The sequence below is a fragment of the Corvus moneduloides genome, chromosome 10 (genome assembly GCF_009650955.1).
Source record: "Corvus moneduloides isolate bCorMon1 chromosome 10, bCorMon1.pri, whole genome shotgun sequence".
In the NCBI taxonomy this organism is placed as follows: domain Eukaryota; kingdom Metazoa; phylum Chordata; class Aves; order Passeriformes; family Corvidae; genus Corvus; species Corvus moneduloides.
The window spans coordinates 26,711,253-26,733,268 of NC_045485.1; the positions used below are offsets into that span (position 1 = coordinate 26,711,253).

General features: G+C 46.3%; 1 protein-coding gene across 8 annotated transcripts in view; it reads left to right on the forward strand.

Moving 5' to 3' along the window:
- The first annotated feature begins 4,829 nt into the window (after window positions 1-4,829).
- Window positions 4,830-22,016, forward strand: part of VEPH1 (ventricular zone expressed PH domain containing 1) — a 62,399-nt gene continuing 45,212 nt past the window's right edge. For 2 of the 8 annotated variants that reach the window (XM_032119874.1, XM_032119875.1), the window contains exons 1-4: window positions 14,364-14,585; window positions 15,856-16,136; window positions 16,555-16,770; window positions 19,058-19,232. In XM_032119874.1, coding sequence (XP_031975765.1) covers window positions 15,999-16,136; window positions 16,555-16,770; window positions 19,058-19,232 — 529 coding nt within the window. In that variant the 5' untranslated portion in view covers window positions 14,364-14,585; window positions 15,856-15,998. Of the gene's footprint in view, window positions 5,005-9,007; window positions 9,311-11,864; window positions 11,935-14,363; window positions 14,586-15,284; window positions 15,609-15,855; window positions 16,137-16,554; window positions 16,771-19,057; window positions 19,233-22,016 lie in introns of those variants that run through there. The other 6 variants (XM_032119869.1, XM_032119868.1, XM_032119872.1 and 3 more) reach the window with 6 other exon arrangements.

Sequence of the window (22,016 nt, forward strand, 5' to 3'; positions counted from 1 at the left end):
CTGCGGTTACAAACAGCTCAAACCCCAAAAGGGATTCATTTGTACAGTGTTCATCATTTAATTCCTGCTAGGGAAGGAAAAGGTGGAGCTGGGCTATGGAGTAACCAGGGCTTCTGCAAGCATGTCCCAGTATTAACCTGGTCACTGGATTTTGGCTTAAACTGTTCTCTGAAAGCATTTTAGACACTACTGGTTGTGAATTCTGCTTGGCCAGATTTCACCTGGGAACCAAGGCCAGTTCCCAGAGAACAATCCCAGTTTACCTTCACCTGGGACAGTGGAAGGTGTCCGTGCCCATGGCAGTGCTGGAACGGGATGAGCTTTAAGCTCCCTTCGAACCCAAACCAGTCCGGGTTCTTTGCGTCTGTGCTCTATGATTTTATGGTCTTATTAACAATAATAAACCAAACAACAAAACTGAAGGAAGCGCCTTTCAGGAGAGCCCAGCATCCCACGCCGGGGAGCCGCATCCCTGCGGGAACGGGGGTGCCGGGGCTGCTGTTCCCCTTTTCCCTACGGAGCCGGGCAGCGCCGGCGGTCCTCGGGGGAGCCACGGGATCGGGAGAGGCAGGACACGGCAATAACAACCGGGAACGGCGTCGGGAGAGGCCCCGGGCACCGGGAGCGAGGGACACGGGCCCGAGCGGGGCCGGCACCGACCTGGAGGGCAGCGGTTGCTGCTCCGGGATCCGGCGGGCTCGCCTCGAGGGAAACCCTGCGGGCGGGGAGGGAGACAGGGGAGCACCGGGATGAGCGGGATAGCTGGGATGCCCGGGACAGCCGGGATGCCCCGAGCAGCACCATCCCCGCCGCCCCTCCCCTTCCCTGCCCTCCCCTCCCTCCCCTTCCCTGCCCGCCCGCCGCCATCGCCTCAGAGCGCGGGCCCGGGGCGCCCCCTGCGGGCGGGCGGGCGGCGCTGCGGCCTCAGCGCCTGAGGGCCGGGAGCCGCCGGGAGCGCAGCGGCTCTGGGGCCCTTCAGCCCAAACACCCCGCGAGCCTGGGGTTTGATCCCTGAATCCCAGCCTGGGGAAGGCTGGAAGGGCCCGCAGCGGGTCATCTGCTCCCAGGGTCCAGAGGTGCCTCCCAAAGCTGGGAAGAGGGGCAGGAACACCCCCTGACCTGCTGGAAGTGCAAGAGCATCAGGAGACCTTCCCGCTGCGGCACCAGCACCCACCTGCTCGCCTAAACACATTTTAATCTGATCGAGAAAGACCACAATACAAAGAATTCCAATTAACAATCCTGGGATCTTTGTAGGGATTTTTGCCATTTTAGAACCATAGAATGGTTTGGGTTGGAAGGAGCTTAAAGCTCATCCCATCCCACCCCTGCCATGGGCAGGGACCCCTCCCACTGTCCCAGGCTGCTCCAGCCCCAGTGTCCAGCCTGGCCTTGGGCACTGCCAGGGATCCAGGGGCAGCCCCAGCTGCTCTGGGCACCCTGTGCCAGGGCCTGCCCACGCTTGCAGGGAAGAATTTTTCCCTAAATCCCACCTAACCCTGCCCACCTTCTGCTCAAGGCCATTCCCCCTCGTCCTATCACTCCAGGCCCTTGTGAAACCCCTCCAGCCTCTTTGCAAGCCCTCTTTAGGTCCTGGAAAGCCGGACATGAATATTTTAGAATATTTTGATAGGGAAGAGTGCTGTATAATTTACTGCATTTTTAATAGAGTTTTACTTTTTATTCTCATACAGGCTCATCATGTCAGTGGTTGCTGCAGCCTAGCTAATTAACACAGGGCTGGGAGAATGATTAAAGGCAGGCTCTGGGTATCTGCATTGTTCCAGTTTAATTGCTGCTCAGGCAATGATTCAGTGTTGGTTTTGGCAGTGGAGCTGCATTTGTCTGGCTCAGTGAAATTCCCTGTTATGTCCATGACACTCATCTGTTGGGGATGGGCAAAAGCAGGAGGATTTGTAACAGTGTTAGAGGCAGGCTTGTGGAAGGAATAGGTTTTGTTATGTGGGGAAGACCGGGCTGGAGTGGAAGGTGTCCCCTCCATCCCAAGCACTCCAGGATTCTGTGGCTGTAGGAGGGGAGCTCCTGGATGGGCCCTTCATACAAGCACACTGTCCTACCAGCCTGAATCCCTGTTTCCTTTGGATCTGTGCTGTAGCCTTGCTCACAGCTCCTCTTTCTCACCTTCTCCCCTTTTGTTCCTGAATATTTAAAAACCCATGTTAATCATAGGGGGGGAATAAGCAAAAAAAGTAATTTATATGTAGAAAAACACTGTAAAGATATCTCCAAAAGCCTTCCAGAGACTAAAAAAAGCTTTCAGAAACAGAGGTTGAGATTCCTAGGTTTATCCAGGCTTGTTGCTGTCCCTGTTCTTGAATAAACACATCTTGGATGTCACGAGCTGCATTTCATGACACTCCCTTAAAAAAGAAGTGACTGAAGAGAGGATAATATGGAAGACAGCCAATTACTCCATAAATGTAAACGGTATTAAAAGTGGTGTATAACATTATATATTTATGGCTACAATTTTGTTCTGCTGTCACATAACAAAATGAATAATGCATCAGTCCAAGAACTTGTCATTAAGTGAATTTCTTTGTTGCCTTGCTATTAAAAGATAAAACCCCTTGGTGTGTGTATATGCGTGACATTAACCCTTTTCTGGGAGCAAAATGTAGGCTGGGTGAAGGCACTGTTAGAGTGGAAAATTGAAGTAGATTTTATCATTTTACAGGTGAAATAATGTTAGTGATATTCATCAGAGGGATTTGAAGACATTCAGGAAGGAGTTTTCTGTTGATGAGAGGAGATAAATGCACTTCACTTCTAAAAGACAAACAGCTCAGTACAAGAAGGACAGGGACGCACTGAATCCAGGCGAGAGCCATGAAAATGGCTCAAAATCCAGCTGGAGGTGGCCCTGACCACCCTGCTGGGCTTGGACTTGATGATCACTGCAGGCACCTTCCAATCTCAATCCCATTCTAAGAGATGGGACATTGAATAATTAAAAAGATGAACTCTTACTCCTATGAAGAATCTGCTGAACTGAGATCTGGTGCCTCCTAAAAACATCTCTGAACTTCATGGTTTCCACCTCCAGTTCCTGTGGGTTTCCATCTCTTTTCCCTGTTGTCTTCCTTTAATCCTTGTCCTCCCGAGGAGAGAGGGGAACATCTATTTACAGCCTGACAAGGGAGCCTAAAGGGCCAATCCAACTCCTGATTAGGAGAAAATTGCCTTTATGGTTAAAGTCAGTTAAACTGGATCTGGAATTTCAGGCCCCAGCTGAAATCCTCGTCCTGTCCCGTGAGTCCTGCTGACAAAAAGGAAACCCTAATGCAGTTAGATGAGGGTGGAACAGTTTTGGTGTTGAGCCTTCCAGACTCCTCCATGTAGATACACGTGATAAGTTTGCACCTCTCAAAAGTAAGATTAAACTTATCTGAAATACCATTTATCTCAGAACGCATTAATCTGATTTTTTTTCTATTTTCTCCTATTTCTCCCTAACGTAATTGACAGCAAAATTGAATCGGTTTCCTACCGAGTTGGACTTGAAAGGTGAACACTGAATTTTCTATTACTTGGTTTTAATGCAATGTGTACACCTCACGATTTGATAAATTCAGACCTGCTGGGGAAAAGCCAGGAACCACATTTTGGACACAAAGGATCAGATCTTGTTTTATTTCGCAGGAACTATTGGTTAAATTTTGAAGTTATGAGAGAAAAATGGTTTCTCTGCGAAATGTGTTGAAAATTCAGGGAAGTGGTTTCTCAAGAGGTTCTCAGATTAGGGAGGATGTTGTAGGAAAAACAAAACAGATACAGTGATACCACCCAAAAAACCCCAAAACAACCACCCCACAAACAAACCCAAACTAATAAAACCCCCCAAAACCACAGAGAAACTGAGGAAATGAAAACTTTGTGAGAATGGCTCAGGAAAAGGATGGGACAACATGAGGAGAGCGAGAAAGAGATGAAAAGAAAGAGATGTTTGTTCAAAAGGAGACGTTTGAGAGAGCAATCAGTCATTAATCCAAACACCAGGACAAACCAGTGATCTGGTGTCCTCTGTTCCTAATGGAGCACAGAAAAGTCTCTGGCTAATGAGTAATTTCCTAATTGTGGAGTGTTGAAAAGCTTTGCTTAGGGAAGCAACATCAGGACAAACATCAGGTGAGCCTAGACCTGACAGCTCTTGCCTCAACAGGTTTGGTAACCTCGAGGATGTTCCAATCCAGCATTCCTACAGTTTCATGCTCATTTATTTATACAAAGACTTCCTTCTATAAATCTAGTGAACAAAACTTTGCCTGCCAAGCCACTTCCACATCAGTGCTAATATTAATTAATTTAAATCACTTTTCCCATGAGGTGCTACCTCTCTTCTATTTTCCCTGCCTGCTTTCCTTAAGCTCCCAAGCAACTGCTGCTGCTTAGCCCTGCTGCCATTGTGAAATGAGGTGCTGGTGGCAGCGTGTTCCCCTTTCAAAGCCCTCTGAGGTGCAGCATTAACGATGGAAAGCTTATTAAGCATCTGGGCAGATGTTTTAGGGTTTTTAGTGAGGCATCTCTCCGCAGCCAGGAGGAGAACCTGTGCACAAGCAAGGCGTGAGCACCTTGCGGAGCAGGCACCGCTTCTCTCCTGTGTAAGTCAGCACAAATCCCTGTGTTAATTTTCACTGCTATGGATTATCTGGTTTCATTAGCAGCTTCAGAGGCTGGGTGATTAATATTAATAATCCCTGTTAGCCTATAGACTTAATTAGGGTGAGAAGCAGCTGGATGCCGTGCGGAGCCAGCCCTGGCTCCAGACGCGGTGTCTCTGCCCTGATTGCTGAGCTCTTAACTGGGGGCAGCTGGGAACAGCACGTCCTCACGGTTACTTATCAATACCGCTCCTCCTTCCTGCTTCCAGGACCTTTTTAAAGGCTTCTGGCTCCTAACCAGGACCTGGCAGCGTGGTTGGAGCAGTCTTTGTAGTCAGGCGGGTTTTCCTCTGTGTGGGAGTAGCTGCCTTTGCTCTCCTGGGTAAGTTTTCCTCGCTGCTGCTCTCGGGGACAGAACACGAGGGTTCCTTGGGCTGTTAGCAGCTTCATTCACGTGTCGTGGCTCTCCTTAAAAAAAAAGAACCTGTGCGAGCCGAATGCGGCTTTTGCCCCCTTGGGGCATTAGCAAGTAGGCAAACCCTACAGGAATGTTGGAGTGAAAAGTGCAGCGGAGCTGCTAAAGGGCTCCTCAACTTGCAGAGCTGCAGCTCCAGTGGCACCGACCCAGCACTCGATATTGGGTCGGGCTCAGGGTCTGAAACCCCGGCGGCAGCGGAGTTATGCAGCTCAATTAGCACAGTTCATAAACTATGCAGCTCAATTAAGGAAGCCCTCTGTCCGTGGAAAGCAAAGCCAGTGGACTGAGATGCCTGAAGTAATAAAATACGCGGTTCAGTGGGAAAATGATGCAGGTGGCTGATGAAAATGTTACCTGAGATGTGAATGTGTGTGGGGATGTAAAAATGAGGCTGGGTGCGTTTGGGTTTGTCCAAAGAGAGGCTGAGGTGACTTTTTTTGTTGCTTGTGAGTATTTTGGAGACATCTCTGAACCTGCAGTGGTTATAAAGAAATGAGGATGCAAAGTTTCCCTGTTTGTGATAAACTTTATCACCACGATGGCGCAGCAGGTGTTGGGTTTGTGATGCAGGTGAGTCTTTGGAGAAGGGCAGCTGTTAATGAGCTCTGAGCGTTGTACGAGGCAATACCCACCTGCGAACCTCCCTAAACAGCAGTGCCAGGGCTCGGCAGGGGCTGGCTCCTCCCGGACCTGGGTCATAACCCCAGAGTTTTATTCAGGGAAAACCTCTTTTAATTTTGGCAGGAGCTGTGACTGTGCCTGGTACACAGTAACTGGAGAAATAAGCAAGACTTGGTATGGAAAAAAATCAGAGTTGTTGCCCAGAGAGGCTGTGGATTTCCCATCCCTGGAAGTGTCTAAGGCCAGGTTGGAGCAGCCTGGGATAGTGGAATGTGTCCCTGCCCATGGCAAGGGTGGCACTGGATGAGCTTTAAGGTTGCACTTCAACCTAACTTATTCCATGTTCTATGACTCTAAAACAGCTTTAGCAATAAATACAAAATTTGATTGAAATACGAAGTTGGCATGTAACACTTCTTATTTGGCTGTGGTTACAATCCTGAATAATGCACTTAGTGTATAAAACTGTGCAAATACACTGAATCTTGGGCTACTGCTAGTCAAACACATGGCCCAGAAATGCTTCTTGTTCCCTTCTTCATAAAAGTCTGTGGCATTATCTCCTTTTCTATCTGGGGCAGCATAAGGTAAAAGCACAAAATACTTCCTGGGAGGATAAAGGACTTCAGATCCTTGTAGGGACGATGAGAATCTCTCCATTAATTTCAGTGGGCTTTTGAGAAGCTCTGGTATTTTTTAGAGTTAAATGCTTCATCCTCTCTGGGATGGAAAGACCAAGATGTGTTTTCTGAAGAGAAGAAAAATCAAACCCAAGCTGTGTATCTCCTGTTATGATAGAGGAAATACAGCATCCAGTTCTACAAAATTCTTGGATGAAATTCCTGATATGTCTGTAAAAGATGTGAATTAGCTGTGCATTAGTGATGTTTAGGGTGTGGGATAAAGACCTTGCTTACAAGGGAAACCTTTACACTGTCCTAAAGATGTTTGTGCCCTGGCTGGTTCCATCAGAATCAGGGGAATGTTGCCTGATTTTAAATATGAGTGGATTAGGGGAACATTCAAGGGTGTCCCGCTTGGCCAGCCTTGGAGTGCACATATTTAAAGGCCATTAATAGGTGGTGCCCTGTCCTGGATCTGTCCCCTGCCGAGGCCACCCCGGTGCAGAGCAGGATTTGAAAATCATTATTTATCCTATCCCGGATTTCAGCCTCAAACCCAGACAATTATTAGCCGAACTGAAACCCTTTGGAGGTGTGATGCGTGAGTCCTGCACAATTCTCCCTGGTTTTCCATGGCTGATTCCTGGCGTACAACAGGATTTTGCTGTCAGGACAGGCTGCAGGGACATAAACATGATTTTTGCCATTAGCCTTTTATGTTGGGAGGGGAGTGGGTCCTTACAAAAACCCAAAATTAAAGAGACTCCAGCCTGACTGTGAACTTAATAGAGCTATCAACCCCCCCTCTGTCATTATACAACAATTGTTAATTATTTACAAGCAAACTTCTGCAAGATGGTACTGTAGCTGTCAGCATTGTCATTATTAAAATTAAAATATTTTGTCTGGGTGGAAGATAACATGACTCATTTTGGTGAAATGTAATGCATATGGAATATTCTGTTGCTTTTCCCCAATTAGTTGGAGGGAGAACAATAGCCTGTCTCTTCCCTAACAAGATGTTTGTTTTTAAAAGTCTAACAAAATAAATATTTTCAGGGCTTTGCTGAAAAAGGGCGTCATTCACTGTAGCTGTTATAATAAAAGTTAAAACCAATTTATTTTTTTCCAGGATGGGGGGAAAACCTATTTTCATAAAGTAAATTCTTTTTTTTTTTTTCAGCTGGTGAAAGATGTGTATGAACCTTTTTGCTTTATTGCCACGATATCTTGGTTTGTCCTATTGTTACAGCAAAGACTGTAAAGCTCATCTTGTTCCACCCCCTGTCATGAGCACCTTCCACTATCCCAGGCTACTCCCAGCCAAATCCAACCTCGCCTTGAACTCTTCCAGGGATGGGGAATCTGTGATCTCTGGGTGATTTTTGTTGCTATTAGAAATCAAAACTAGGTTCCTAGTGAGCAAAGGAACCTCTGAATTCCTGCTGTACCATGAATAAAGTAGTTATCAGATGCAGAAATAAAATCCAACCCCCTGTCTGTGCTCTCCTAGTCAGACCACCCTGCGCTGTGAAATTTATTGTATTAAAATCTTTTTATAAAAATTATTTTCAGAATAAGAATATTTCTGTTCTGCCATCATCTCACAAGCTTTACAGTCTCAGAGGAGTGGGAGAGAAGCCAGCTGTGTTCTTCATGTCCTTCCTGAGCTAAAAGGAAGATGCAGGGAACATACAATTGCATTTCCCTTAAAAAACAACAGCTTTAACATCGTTAAAAGAATTGTGTTCACCCCCCATTAATTTTGTATTTGATTGCCCAGGCTGTGGTGCAATGAACAGGAGCAACAAAGCCATTAGGAGGAATTGCCATCAAAATCAAGGACCTGTATGACTGAATGTGGATTCTGGGGAGCAGGTTTTTTTAAAAACTATAATTTATAAACTCCTTCAGTGTTGCAAAAGCCCTAACAAGAGTCGTACAAATGTTTCTACTCATTATCTTTGGGCAAACAGGCTTTCCTTTCTCCCAGCAGCTGCCCAAGGGTGCTTGACCTTACACTTGGCTGTTCCCAGTTGGTTCCTTTGCTATTTCTTTGGCTGTTATTAGAAAAACGTCCTTGCTGGGACACTCCCAGTGGGGGTTTGCTCCTGTGCTCTCCCAGGAGAGGAGGACACAGCCTGGCTTGGATCCATGGGGTCGGCCTGTGGGGTAGGTTTTAGTTAAGCTTGACTTGGTGGGAATCTGGAATGCATTTATCAGAGGGAGGTTAAGGGGAAGAGTATGGACATGCTTAATGTGGAAGGATCAGGTGTATGTGTGGAATGCTTTGGGAACCATTCCTGTTGCAGCTGCCAGGCTCTGGAGGTGCTCAGGTATGCCCTGGGCACGGGTCCCACCTGGGCAGCTCCCTTTGGAAGGGCTGGCTGAAGCTCAGGGGTTGGTGAGATGCCACAAGTGTCAGCTGAAAGGCTGCATTTCCTCGGTGTCCTGCTCTCCCTTGACTTTCCTTTTGGCTAAAGCTCCTCCAGAGGCACTGACAGGCTCCAGCCTCTGAGAAGAGGCCCCATAAGTAATATTAACTTCTGTGATTTCCTTGTTACTCTTAAGCAGGTTATTAATTAACTGAATGTAACCACTGGCTGTTGATAAATCCTTTTAACTAATTCAAATTCCGTATCGAGCTGGGAGCATTTTCACTCGAGCTGCTGCCCAAGTTAAGCTGGGTGAGGAATTATTCCTGATGTGTTTTCCAGCGCCGGAGTCGGGGCAAAGGGAGAGAAGATATTTGTTTGCTTGATTCCACATGACAACTCCAGGGTAACTGAACAGACTGTACGGTTGGGTTGACAGGGCTGAGCACCCGCCAGCAGCCTCACTCACATACCAGAGCCAGGGGGATGGAAGGGGCACCGGCAGCTGGGATGGAGCCGATCCGAATTCCTCTAAAGAGCGCCAATTTGCCATCAATTATTCATGTTTTTCTGAGGTCTCGCTTCTGAGAGGTATGAATAACTTAAATATGTGTTCATGTACCAGTTTGAATAATGAATAAATTACTGTGAGGAGAGGAGTTGAGGAGCAGGGCTGAGTGTTAAATAATGGAGGAGGTTTTGGAGGGAATGTAGTTGTTAATGGTGTGGCTGTTCCTGGTTTTCTCAGACTGCAGGAGCTGTACTTATTAGATGTAGAAATGTATTACAGTGATTACATGAGAAGTGGTGTGAGCTGGCTGGAAGTGCCAGGGAAGGAAAAAAGCAGTGTCTGTGTGTGGGACATGCACCTGCAGCACTCCTGGATCCTCCTGGGGCTCAGCTGTTTCCTTCCCCTTGCTGTGCTCAGGGGGCACTTTGTACCTGGGCTGCAGAATTAAAGCCTTGCTTTAAGGGAGCTCTGGCAGACTGGGGAGCTGCTGCTCCTATTAAATCACGAGCTGGAGAGACACTGGGGTGGATTGCCAGGTACCTGGGAGGAACTTCAGGACATTCAGTTCTTCTCTGGTGACTGCTGTTTCAGGAGACTTTGAGGTTCAATGATTTTTGCATTTATTTACTGCTCCAGTCCAATTTTCCCTTCCAGAGTGGCATTTTTCATGACAGGGTTCCTGTATTCCAACCCTGTGGTCCCTCATGCTCTGCCCCATTTCCTCCTTCACTCTCTTTAGATAGAAATTCACATTATTCGCCTTGTAAAATTTTAAACCAAATTCTTTTTCTGTAACATCACTGCAGTCTTGAAAATAAGTCATAGATCTAAAAGCTCGTTAAGCAACCCTTGCAAATGAGCAGCTTTTGACGGCATCATTGTGACAGTGATGGAATTGGTGTTTGTTATGAAGCAATTTATTCCATCTTAGCACTGTGTTGAGTTTAGCCTAATATTTTAATATTATGGGGTCATTTAAACATGGAATTTTTACAAATCTGCCTTACTGATGTTAAAAATGCTAAGTCTTATGAAGTGTTATACAAAGCATCAGTGTGTGCTGAAACAGCAGCCAAATACGGTTTCTTATAGACTGAAAATCAGAGAGAACTGTCTTGACAGCACCCAGATTATCAAGTAATTTATTTATATAAAAAATTGATCAAGCTGTCTGTTTGCAGCAGCAGAAGCTGGCAAGTTCTTAAGTACATTCTTACCCCTCTGCAGCAGTGGGCTCTGCATGGGTTGTGCAGCCAAAGTTGCCTTGGAGTTGTGTGAGATCTGGTTCACCTCAAGCTGTTTCTGACCCATCAAACCCTCTGATTAAACCAGCTCATCACAGGGGAGAACATTCCCACATCTGGCAGGACCCTGAACTGCCTGCAGGCTGTGGGCAGTGGCACAGCCGTGGAATTCTGGTAGGAGAGATCTCTTAAAAGGCTCTGTAATTCCTGATGGTCCTGCAGTGGCCTCCACAGGGACACAGGTTCCTTGGGTACAAGAGCTGGATGCTGAGAGCAGGTCAGCTCCCAGCACTGCAGCAAGGTGTTTCATTAGTAAAAACCAGTTTTAACCCCAGCCTAATTAACAGACTTCATAATTTATCGTTTCATCATCTGGTCCAGCTCAGCATCCATGGGATTTCAAGGGATGTGAAGTGTGGAAACCTGTCCTGACAGAAAAAAAGAGAGAGGCTTGTAGGAAACAATGGTTGTCTTGTGGGAAGATTTTAAATATATGCAGCTGATCCCATGGGAACTGCTGTAGTCTATTCATCCTGTGTGAAAATGATGCTCTCTCAATATAATCTTTAATCCTTTTCTTTCACTGAAAAATGTGAGGACTTTATTTCCAAGTTTTGAAAGAATGCTCTGTTTTAGGGAGCAAATGCTTTCCAAGCATAAAAATAAAATAAATTGTTATTAGTGCAACACAGAGGGGGAAGAGTCTCTGAAATCTCTTGTAATATTCCATCCATGAATTGCATATGTAGATGTTCTTGGAAAATGTATCCAGGCTTTTTTTTTTTTTACCCTGGGTGGGTGAAGGGGGGAAGGAAGTATCCAGCAGTCTTGGCAATATTGCAAACTTCTGTAGCTCTTTGAGACTGAAATTCCACAAAAGTTCTTCTTGTAAGATGGGGAAGAGGAATTTCAACAGAAGGAAATTCTACCTGAAATTCAAAGTTTTCTTTGAAGGTGATTGTAATCCTCCTGCTATTCATGGAAAAGGAACATAAAAGTAAATATGCAGTTGTCGCAAACATCTATCCCCAGTTGCAAACATCTATCCCCAGTTGCAAACATCTATCCCCAGTTGCAAACATCTATCCCCAGTTGCAAACATCTATCCCCAGTTGCAAACATCTATCCCCAGTTGCAAACATCTATCCCCAGTTGCAAACATCTATCCCCAGAGCATGGAAGTCCAAACCTGCTCTGTCCACTGCATGCGTGTGTGAATAACATCGGCCCCAGAGCTGCAGCAGAGCTGCTCTCCCCCGCCTTTAAGAGCCCAAATGATGATCAAACCCTGTTTGGTGAAAGCCAATCATTCCTGGAGGTGTCCTGAGGGGCATTTTACAGTCTGGAAAGGCAAAGAGTCACTAACACTATTTTCCTTGTTTTCCTCCAGTGCCTTTCATCCGAGGCATCCAAAGCACTCTGCGTAATCCATGTGTTAGGCATGGCAGCATGGCTGCAAGGTAAGGAAATGGAGTTTTGCTTCCTTTTTAAGGTTACTCAAAGCTCTGGGCTGTGTCGTGCCCCAGATGACCATGGTAAAGCCAACACCTCCCAGTTCTCTAACACAAGCCTCTCCAGTTCAAGGGAATTCCCAGAAATTCCCAGATCACTTTCCTCTCCCCTGTAATTTACTGGACACTCAAAGTCACATCTTTGAACCAGATGCTCGTTCCATACCTTTTGGATTTTTGACAAGTTCAGAAAAAGAGCATGGCCTTGTGTTTATCAAAGAGCTTTGGCACCTGTGGTGGCTCAGCCCTTCTGTGGGGAATGAGAAATTCCATGTGGGAGCTGTGCTGCAGCATCTGAGGAGAACCAGGTGTGGTGCCCATGGCAAGCTGGGTGTCACAGAGGAGGGGGGGCTCTGGTAATTAATGGGATTCCCTTGGTAGCCCTGGCTGGGCTGGGTTGGGAGTGTCCCTGTCCTCGCTGCAGCTCCAGCAAGGGAGAAAGCAGAAAATCCTGTAAAGGTTCACTTAACATGAACTGCAGTGGCCTGAGTTCCCTAAAAGTTCTTAAACAGCGTGAAGGCTTTCCTGCTGCGTGTTGTGTAGCACAGAGGTAGGTAAAAAATGTTATTGCACAATTCTTTGAATGCTGTGTTTCTGTTTTCAGTGGGATAACACCCAGAAAATCAAGCAGCTGGATTTACATTCCAAGTCTTTTGGAAGTTAAGGAAATTATTTTCTTGCAGAATTTCCTTCACTGTAAAAATATATATATATAAAAATCTTCTCCCTTCCTCTTTGGTTTAAAAGATTTTTTTTTCTTGTCCTTCTAATGTCATTCTGCAGAAGCTGAGCTCCTGATGAACTGTAAGGCTCAGCCTTTCAGCTCAAGTTCAATTGGCTTTTGGATGCCTGTAGGTCCAACTGCCCTTTTACATGGAATTTTTATTGTTAATCTTCTATTATTGGGGGAATTATTTTGCAAACAGACCAATTCAGTAGCTTCAAGCTCTGAAACCTGTCAGGCTGGCTTTTATTCTGATTGCTTCTGATAAGGAGCTTTGGTAAGAATGCTGTGCCTGCAGCAAGTGGAGAGACTCACCTTGGAGGGGAACAGCTTCAAGGTCCCAGGGAAAGGGTGGCTCTTTCAGCTTGGCATGAAAAGGGAAATGAGGTGTTGAAAATCAGATCAAACCTTGGAATTAATGTGGGACTGCACCAGAACCAGTGGAAGTGGTTTGTGTTATAAGCCGAGGCTTTTTTCCTGCATAACGATGACTTGAAGCTTGTTACAAGCGCTGGAGTTCCTGCTTTGTTCCCCATGTTTTTGGCCTTGGAAAGGTGTGGATTCCTGCTGTGGGTCCCCTCAGATGCAGTTCTGGGGGGGGTCCAGGCAGGATGGACAGACTTTGGCAAAACCCTTTGCCTTTTCCATTCCTTCAGTACATGGGACACAAATATAGTGAGTGAGAAAACTCTGAGGGGTGGTGTGGAGTCGAGGTGATGTAGGCTCAAGGTGATGAGATGCCTCAGGAACTACACTCCAAAGCAATTCTATTGCCCAACCTGACCATTTAAAAAAAAAAGCCTTTAAAATGACATCTTATAAGATGTGATTTGTTTTCCCTCTTGCCCAGTGCTTGCTGCCTATCAACAGCAAATCTTGTAGTGAGCAAGGAAATGCTTAAGGAACAATTCTCTTTAATGCTGATGCAAGGAAAGCATTTCCAGCACTGTTACACAATGTAAGCATTAAGAGGATTTGCTATGATTCCATTTCAAAGAGCTCACAATAAATAACTAAATGTTTTTCTGCGTTATCCTGAGTGTTGTCTATAAAACTCACATAAAATTGTCTGTTCAGGTAGAGCTCAGGACCTCTCTGAGAAACTCCTCTGCACGAGCACACCCAGGGGAGGGAGGATCATTTGCAACAGGCCAAGGATCAGGGAATATCCTGAGCTGGAAGGGATGCAGGAGGATGATGAAGCCCAGCTCCTGCAGAACGGGCTGCTGTGTTTCAGAGCAGCTGATCCAAGGGAGGGCTCAATGGACCTTCCTTCCTGGAGCACTTTCCTACATTATGTTGGGCACATTTTGTTGTGCTGCTCCTGAGGGTCATGTTAAAAGCCGAAGCAAACCTCAGACCCTCTTTTGTGCTCATGTAAAGGCTACAGAACGACAGCATTTATTCCTTTGGCCAGGAAATCTCCTCTCCAGCAAAGCTGTTCACTTGTTCTCTTTCTTTCAAACAGTGGGAGCTTACTGAGGGCCTTTTCCCCTCCTTCCCAGGGAAGGATAGCTTTCCACTAACACAGAGAGTTCTGTTTCCTCTATTAAAAACAACTGCCCTCAAGTGGAGCAGGCTTTGTATTTTCCCCTGGAAACAGTGCAGCTCATTCAGAGATAAGGCCTCCCTGCATTTGGGTTCCTTCAGTCACCTGACGGAGCCGTGGGTAACTTTTAGGCTGCTTTAGTCTGCATTCCTGGGATGCCTTCCCCGTGGCACCGCAATTAACAGCTCCAGGATCCCTGCCTGCCTCCCGGCTTGCTGCTGCCTGTGCCCCTGGATGCTGCTCGGGGGGAGAGGAGCAAAGGGGCAGGCTTTGTCCCTGGAGCACCTGTGCCCATCCCTGAGGATGGCCTGGGGCAATCCCGAGCAGGTAAAAAAATCTGGGGCTTTTTGAACTTTTAGTTTTGAACTTGGCAATGGCTGAGTGTGAGTAGGCTGTGGGGTATCTGAACTCACACCATCCCTGTGCTTCGGTGGTGGGTGATTTGTGCCTCGCGTGCCTTGGGGTTTGCAAGCTTAGCTCCTTCCTGCCTCTGCCTGATGAAATTGGGAGTCCTGTGGAATAATGGTGTTGATAGAGCTGGGGAAATTAAAACAGCCCTGTCTTGTGGCGTTGTCAAGTGCAATGTACTGTCTATTCAAGTAGAGATTCTTTCAGGGACTCGCTTCCAGGAGGTTCTCAGTGTTTTGCATTGGTTTTGCCCCTTCTGTGGATGCCCCAACCCTGGCAGTGTTCAAAGCCAGGCTGGATAAGGCCTCGGGCAACCTGGGCTAGTGGGAGGTGACCCTGCCCATGGCAGGGGGTTGGGATTGGATGGGCTTTAAGGTCCCTCCCAACTCCTTAACGTTGTCATTCTGTGGCTATGTTTGACTTTTTTTCCCCCTGTAAAACAGCACGAAATAGAGCAATGGGGATTAAGGATTCTCCTTATCTCAAATAGTAATTAGAAGTGATGTAATTTGTGGCTTTGTGTGTCAAGTCAAGAGAAGAATCCAGAGGAGCTGACACCCAGAGTGAATCCACATGGGACCTACCTCTAAGAGTTTTAGGACTCAAGTGTGGGACACTTCCCAATGTGTGACCCTGGCTCTGCCTGGCTCAGCCTCTGCTCCATTCCCCAGCCAAGGAGAAGTGCAGGGTTTCACTTCAGCCAAGGCTTTGCTTTACATGAGTTGAAAAGACCCCAGGGATCATTTTGGCAACAAAAGTGATGTTTTTTTCAAAACAAAACTCGTTTTCTTCTCAATCTTGCCAATAACGTTTTTCTGGAGTCAAGACACAACAACCCAGAAAACAAAGGAAGAGGCTTCACCTTCCTGCTCGAGCTCAACTCCTGACCAGGGAAAGGGGTTTGCAACCCTCATCAGCTGGTCCAGTCACCAGCCTGCCCAGGTAACATGCACTGAAAGGAAGAAAACCTTGGGTTCAGTTATTATGTATTTTTTAATCTAATTTTAAGCTATTTAGTGTTGGAAGGTAAAAATTCACACAGTTCATGAATGTGCTTAAGGCTGTCCCTGGGTCAGGGGGTCCTGTCTGATGCTTTCACACCCATTTAAAAATCTCTGCTGAACTGGAATATGTCAATCAATGCATTTGCTAATTTTTCTTCTTTCTATTTGTTATTGTTTTCTTTTAGACTGGGGCCAAGGAAGCCTTGAAATACAGTGCAGATTTATCCTTCATATTAAACTGATTGCTCCTGGCCAGGATTGTTCCCATTTTGTCCCCACCTGAGCGCTCTGTGCCCATGGTGCCTGCAGAGGGTGGCTGAGCAGGGCCATGCATCATCTCTTCAGGCTGGTTTTGGCACAGAAGGACCTTTCCCGGGCAGGGGATCTCTTCTCCCTGGAGGATGCTGAGATCGAAGGAAGCCTCTCTGAAGCTCTTGAACAGATCAGAATCATTAGTTCAGCTGCAGTGAGTGAAATATTGTCCTTAATAATTTTTCATGAGATTAAATATAATGTATAAATAAAGGTGGGGACATAATTTAAATTTCTGATAAGACTTGAAGAGCCAAGTGTAAGATATAAAAATGTGGTGACAAAATCTAGTTCCCACCAGCTGGTTTTCCTTCAAAGATATTTCAAGTTCATCTTTAATATGCTTTAAATTACTACTTAATAAAAATTATTATAAAGATTAAATGAGATTTCAGGGGTCCATACCTGCACACTAATGAGAATTAAGTTCTGTGGGATGACAAGTTCCAGAGCTTAATCACGCTGAGCATTTGTTGTAAAGGTGGGTGTGGGAAAATGGACTGCTTTGAAAACTGAATTTTGTGGGGTCCTGGCAAACCAGTTCATTGCAAATGTCCCTTCCTGTGCCCCAGGACTACCAGACCAATGACAACGACCAGGCTGTGGTGGAGATCTGCATCACCCGGATCACCGCGGCCATCCGGGAAACCGCATCCATCGAAAAGCACGGGAAAGCCCTGGTGGCCCTCTGGGAGTCGTGTCTGGAGCACAACCTGAAGCCCTCTGGAAAAGACGAGGATGCCCCACATGCCAAAATTGCATCTGACATCATGAGCTGCATCTTGCAGGTAGAACTGGGCTGGAAGCCAGCGAGTCCGGTGCACTCATTGCCAATTCAGTTCTATTTTTTAAATGCTTTTGTAACTCTTTTTTTGGGTGCTTGTGAGTGGTTGTGTTTAAAATTGAGAGCTTGGGGAATTGCCCTGTTACTGATTCCTTCTGTCCTGAAGCCACTGAGGTAGCTCATAGAGTCATGGACTGGTTTGGGTGGGAAGGGACCTTAAAGCCCATCCAGTGCCACCCCTGCCATGGCAGGGACACCTCCCACTGTCCCAGGCTGCTCCCAGCCCCAAAGTCCAGCCTGGCCTGGGACACTGCCAGGGATCCAGGGGCAGCCACAGCTGAGCTACAAAAGTACATTTACTGCTCCCTGAAACAGAGCTGTTATTGGCAAGTTCCTTTGCATTAAAAAAAAAGGGTATAAAATGAGGTTTTACAGCAGATGTGGGGGACAGTTGGAACAATAAGGAATATCTGCCAGCTGGGCTGGATCTCAGGCAGGTCTCTGTTGATAGCAGCAGCAGGGAGGTCCCCAAGGTTTGCAAACATCACTGTATCACTTTATTGAAATCTGCTCTTCATTGTCACCTCCACATTTTCTAAGTGTGCCTTCCTGCCCTGATGTTTATCATGGATCAAATGAAACCTTTCTCCTTCCCTCTGAATTCAGACCTTTTCTTAACTAAGGATTTTATCTTTATTGGAAGAGGGGGGGAAAAGAACTGTTCTTTGGAATTCTCTTAGATCTTTTAAATGCTAGTCAGAGAGCCAAGCCTTATCTTCCCATTCTTTGTGTGGAGTAGCAGAGCAATAACTTGGAGCAGCATTTGGCTCCTGCTCAGTGGTGTCTCAGCCAAACATAACGAGGCATTATGTTGATTTAAACATGCTGCTGCAGAAAGCTCCATTTATTTGAAGGGCTTTTCTCATTAAAGATGCAGCTCTCGGTCATATGGCAGCTGCCAGAATTATCTGTCTTGACACCAAGGGGTGGCTGCAGCCCCTTCTTCCTCAGGGGTCTCTGGAAGGGAGTGTCCACTGCTTGGCAAGTCTGTGCTCCAAGGAAAAACCCTCAGAGCCACTTAAACTCTGTGGAATAACAGATTTGGGGTTTTCTCAGTCTAAATTTATTCTGTTCAGAGCTGCTCCAGAATGAAAGTCCAGAAAGTCTGCTCTGCCTTCCTTTGCACTGTTCTGTTGCTGTCTGAAATGTCTGGGTTCCAGGGGTTGCCTGGGATTTCAGCTGCTAATTAAACATAATCACATTGCAGGATTATTTTCAGAAACAGGGATGTGCTCCAGTTTCAAAGAGCTGCTCAGAACTGACTGGAGAGCAGAGCACTGGTTAAGGAGGCTCCAGAGGGAATGGAGGTCCCCAGTTCCACACAAATGTGTCCTGCTGGTGTGGGAATTTAGCAGGCACTGGATGTGTGTGGTTTGTACACATAATTTGTTGTATAAACAATAGCAGAAAACCTATTCTGACCTTGATTCAAAACCCAAGTATACACACAGGGACCCTGGGGTTCCTGACGCTTGGAGACATTTTAGGGAGAGGAGTTTGCAGTCCTGGAAAACCTTGGTGTTCAGAGAAATTGGCTGGAGTTTCCCAGAGCAGCTGGGGCTGCCCCTGGATCCCTGGCAGTGCCCAAGGCCAGGCTGGACACTGGGGCTTGGAGCAGCCTGGGACAGTGGGAGGTGTCCCTGCCCATGGCAGGGGTGGCACTGGATGGGCTTTGAGGACCTTTCCAACCCAAACCACTCTGGGATTCTGTGAGTTTAAATAACAAAAAGAAATCCTAATGATTACAGAATAATTATTGATCAATACTAAAGCTATTACATTGTGAGCAAGTTCCCAGGGCAGTTACTGGGAGTGGCTGCTCCAAGGTGTTTCCTGTGCTTTGGGGCTGATGGATACAGCCTCTGTCTTCCCAGGGAGCACCAAACACAAAATTTCTTGCTAGAAATGTTAACATTTAATTAGTGCACTTCATTTCTTATATATCTTATTTATATTTATTTATATTTATGCACCACATATGTTATTAGTGCACTTCTGCTTCCTCTAGCAGAAGATAAAAATAGGGCCATTATTAACATTTCCTGCTGCAGTAGTTTTAAATTTCTGTATGTGCTCTTTCTTTGACGCCTTCCTTCACTGGTGGTACCAAAACATGGCCTTTCTGGAGAGGTTTTTTGCTCTTTTCCCCTTGTTGCTTTGACTTTTGTTCCCCTACTCTGCCCAGCATGAGACTTTATATAAATCATTTTTTTTTCCCCGTGTTTTTGCAGAATTACAACCGGCCTCCAGTGATGGCCTTGGCTGTGCCAGTGGCAGTGAAATTCCTGCAGAGAGGCAATAAGGAGCTGTGCAGGAACATGTCCAGTTACCTGTCCTTGGCTGCCATTGCCAAGGCAGAGCTGCTGGCCGAGCACACAGAAACCATTGTCAGGAGTGTCCTTCAAGGTAGGCCCACCCCAGAGTTTGGGTTTAGTCCAAGTGTGTGACCATTAGATCAGTGAGGCTGTGTTGGGCATGCACAGAACCATTATCTTACAGAATCAGTCAATCACGAAGGGTGGGAAAGGCTCCAGGATCAATCCAACCATTAAACAAATCATGCATAAAAATGTATGAGATGTATAAAGCAGACCTATGGAAATATCTATAAATGTGATCAAATGTATTAATCACATGCTAATAACAGACTGTATCAAGGAATATGTGAATTTACTGCACCTCTGGAAGTTTTGGTATGGATTGGCTGACCCACAGGGCAGGAAATACATCTGTCCTCGTTAATATTCCCTGCTAATGGACTCCAAAATACCAGCCCTGATATGAGGCACCAGCCTTGGAGCTCTTATCCTTCCTCTTAGTGTCACTGGCAAGGCTCCAAAAGAGAAATGGGAATGAAATTAATCCCATTCTGTGGTGAAATAGTCAGATGGAAGATATAAAAGCTTTGTAGTGGTTCTTTAATTTTGCCTATGTTATTAGCTTTATATAGAACAATGTTGCTAAGCTCTTTACATTTTATTTTTTGTGGTTTAAAAAGCCAAAAGTATTTGTTCCTCTATAAAAGGAAGTCCAATTGAATTGGAGTAATAAAGTTCACAGTGTTTGTTGCAGTACAGTGCTACTGCAGTGGTAAAATCACTGTTCTCCTTCAAGTAGGGGCAATAGCAGCAAATAGCAATAACTAATTATTAAAAGAACGTCGTTATGAAGATGTTCAGCCCTCAAATTAAATGTGTGCATGCTGTATTTATTAATTTTAAAATTAACTTATTAATTTATTCTTGCAAGGCTTACTATTAATGTGTTAACGCCGTGCGTTGCCATTTGTAACTCTGGGGTAGGAACAGAAAGAAACAGCGAATATGTTCACAGCTTTGGGAAAAGCGATTCCCGCTCACAACCGGAGGTTTCAGCACGGCCGAGCCGTGTACTTCTGTCCTCGCACCAGCAGATGTTGCTGTGGATAGCAGGTTTGGGAATTCCAGCCTGGAAGAGGCCGCTTTGAACGGGCAGAATGATGCGGTTTGTGTAGCGGCTTCATGGCCCTGCACACAATTCGTGTTTGAGGCGTGAAAAGCTGGGTTCGCAGCAGGCTGCGAGCTGCCCTGAGAGTGTGTTCGTGCAGGGGCACGGGGAGCGGGAGGCAGAGCTGCTGAGGGTGGATTTCCGAGGCTGTTTGTGGAGACAAAGCCGCGTTGTGGGGCTGCACAGACGGCGCCCAGCCTCGTGGCACCAGGCACAGCAAACTTTGGCCCCTTGCCTGCAAATGTTGGAGAGGAACTGGAGCTTTTTATGACTTGGGGCAACTCTTTGGCTGCATAACCGGGTTCTTATCTTCTTAGCTAAAAAGGAGCTCTTTAGAAGGAGTTTGGGCGCTCTGCTCCAGTGGGTGTGGGCTCGGAGCACGCCTGGGCTGCCGGCCCTGCGCTGGCACCGGCCCTCAGCACCAGGGCTCACCCAGATTTATTCCCATTCCCAGGGGACAGCAGCAACTCTGCCCTGTAATCCAAGAGTCCCGTGGCTGCTCCACCTTCCAAAGGAGTTCAGGCATCCCGTGGTGCTGGGCTGTGGCTCAGCCTCGCTCCTTCACTTGTGTTGGCAGTGCAGGAGCGGGATTGCAGGGGCTTGTCCATAACTGGAGCCCAAATTCCCCCCAAATACTGTTTCCTTGGTGTTTTCCAGACTGTTGACTAAGGAAGGTGTAGTTAAGGAAGGAAGGAAGGAGAGAAGTGTGCTGGTGGAGGTGAGTTGTGGTGCTGGGCTGTGGGAAAGCTTTGCTGGTCCTGGGAGGTGGTAAGGGAAGAGCACAGCACTTGGGAAGAGGGAAGTTTTCCCAGCGAAGTCAGGGAGGATGGAAGGACTGGCTTTGCCTTGGCTCCTCTGCCAAACCTGAGCACAGATAGCCGAAGGCTCCTTCCAAGACAAAGCATTTCAGGTATGAGCTGCAGTAAGAGAAGCAGCCAGGAAGGATTTCTGGGGATCTTTCTGAGGATTTTCCTTTTCCTGCTGCATTTCGTGGACATTTGTTTTCACTTAATGGAGGGCACTGAACAGAGGGAGGATTTGACAGTGGTTTTGCCTTTGCACAATGTTGGGACCCCAAGTGTTTTTGTAGCTCTGAAGATCTGGGTTTTGGCTGCCAGAGATGAACAGAGGTAATATTTCATTGTTCTCTAGCTAAGGTTATTTGCAGATATTACTTAGCAAGGGATTTTTGTCAAGTTTACTGCCAAGCGTTTATAACTTAGATACATTTTTATTGCAGGGTAACAGGAGAAATTCCAGCAATCAGGGCAATTCTTTTTCCCTTAAATAAGCAGTGCTGCCAAAACTTTGGAGCAGGTCGTATAACTTTAGGTATGAAGCACAACCCCCTTGAATGGCACAGGAAAGGGGAATTTACCTTTTTTTACTACTTTTGTATCTGGGCAGCAAGGATTTGTCATGGTCAGGAGGAAGCGTAGCAGCAACATGTCAAGAAATTTGTCAAAGTGTGTTCTTAGGACATCTGTAGAGAACGAGAGAAACGTGGAAACATGGGAATAGAGAAGAAGGATGGGCTGCTTCCAGGGGGAATAGGAATTGCTTTGAATAAGACATGCCTCATGATAACTTGTTCAGAGGTTTGTTTCAACAGGTAGCAAGTAATGGTTCTTGTTAATGGTTACATATCCAGTAAGCAGCTATTCATCATTCTCTGTTTGTGCTGTTTTCTACATGAAAATCATC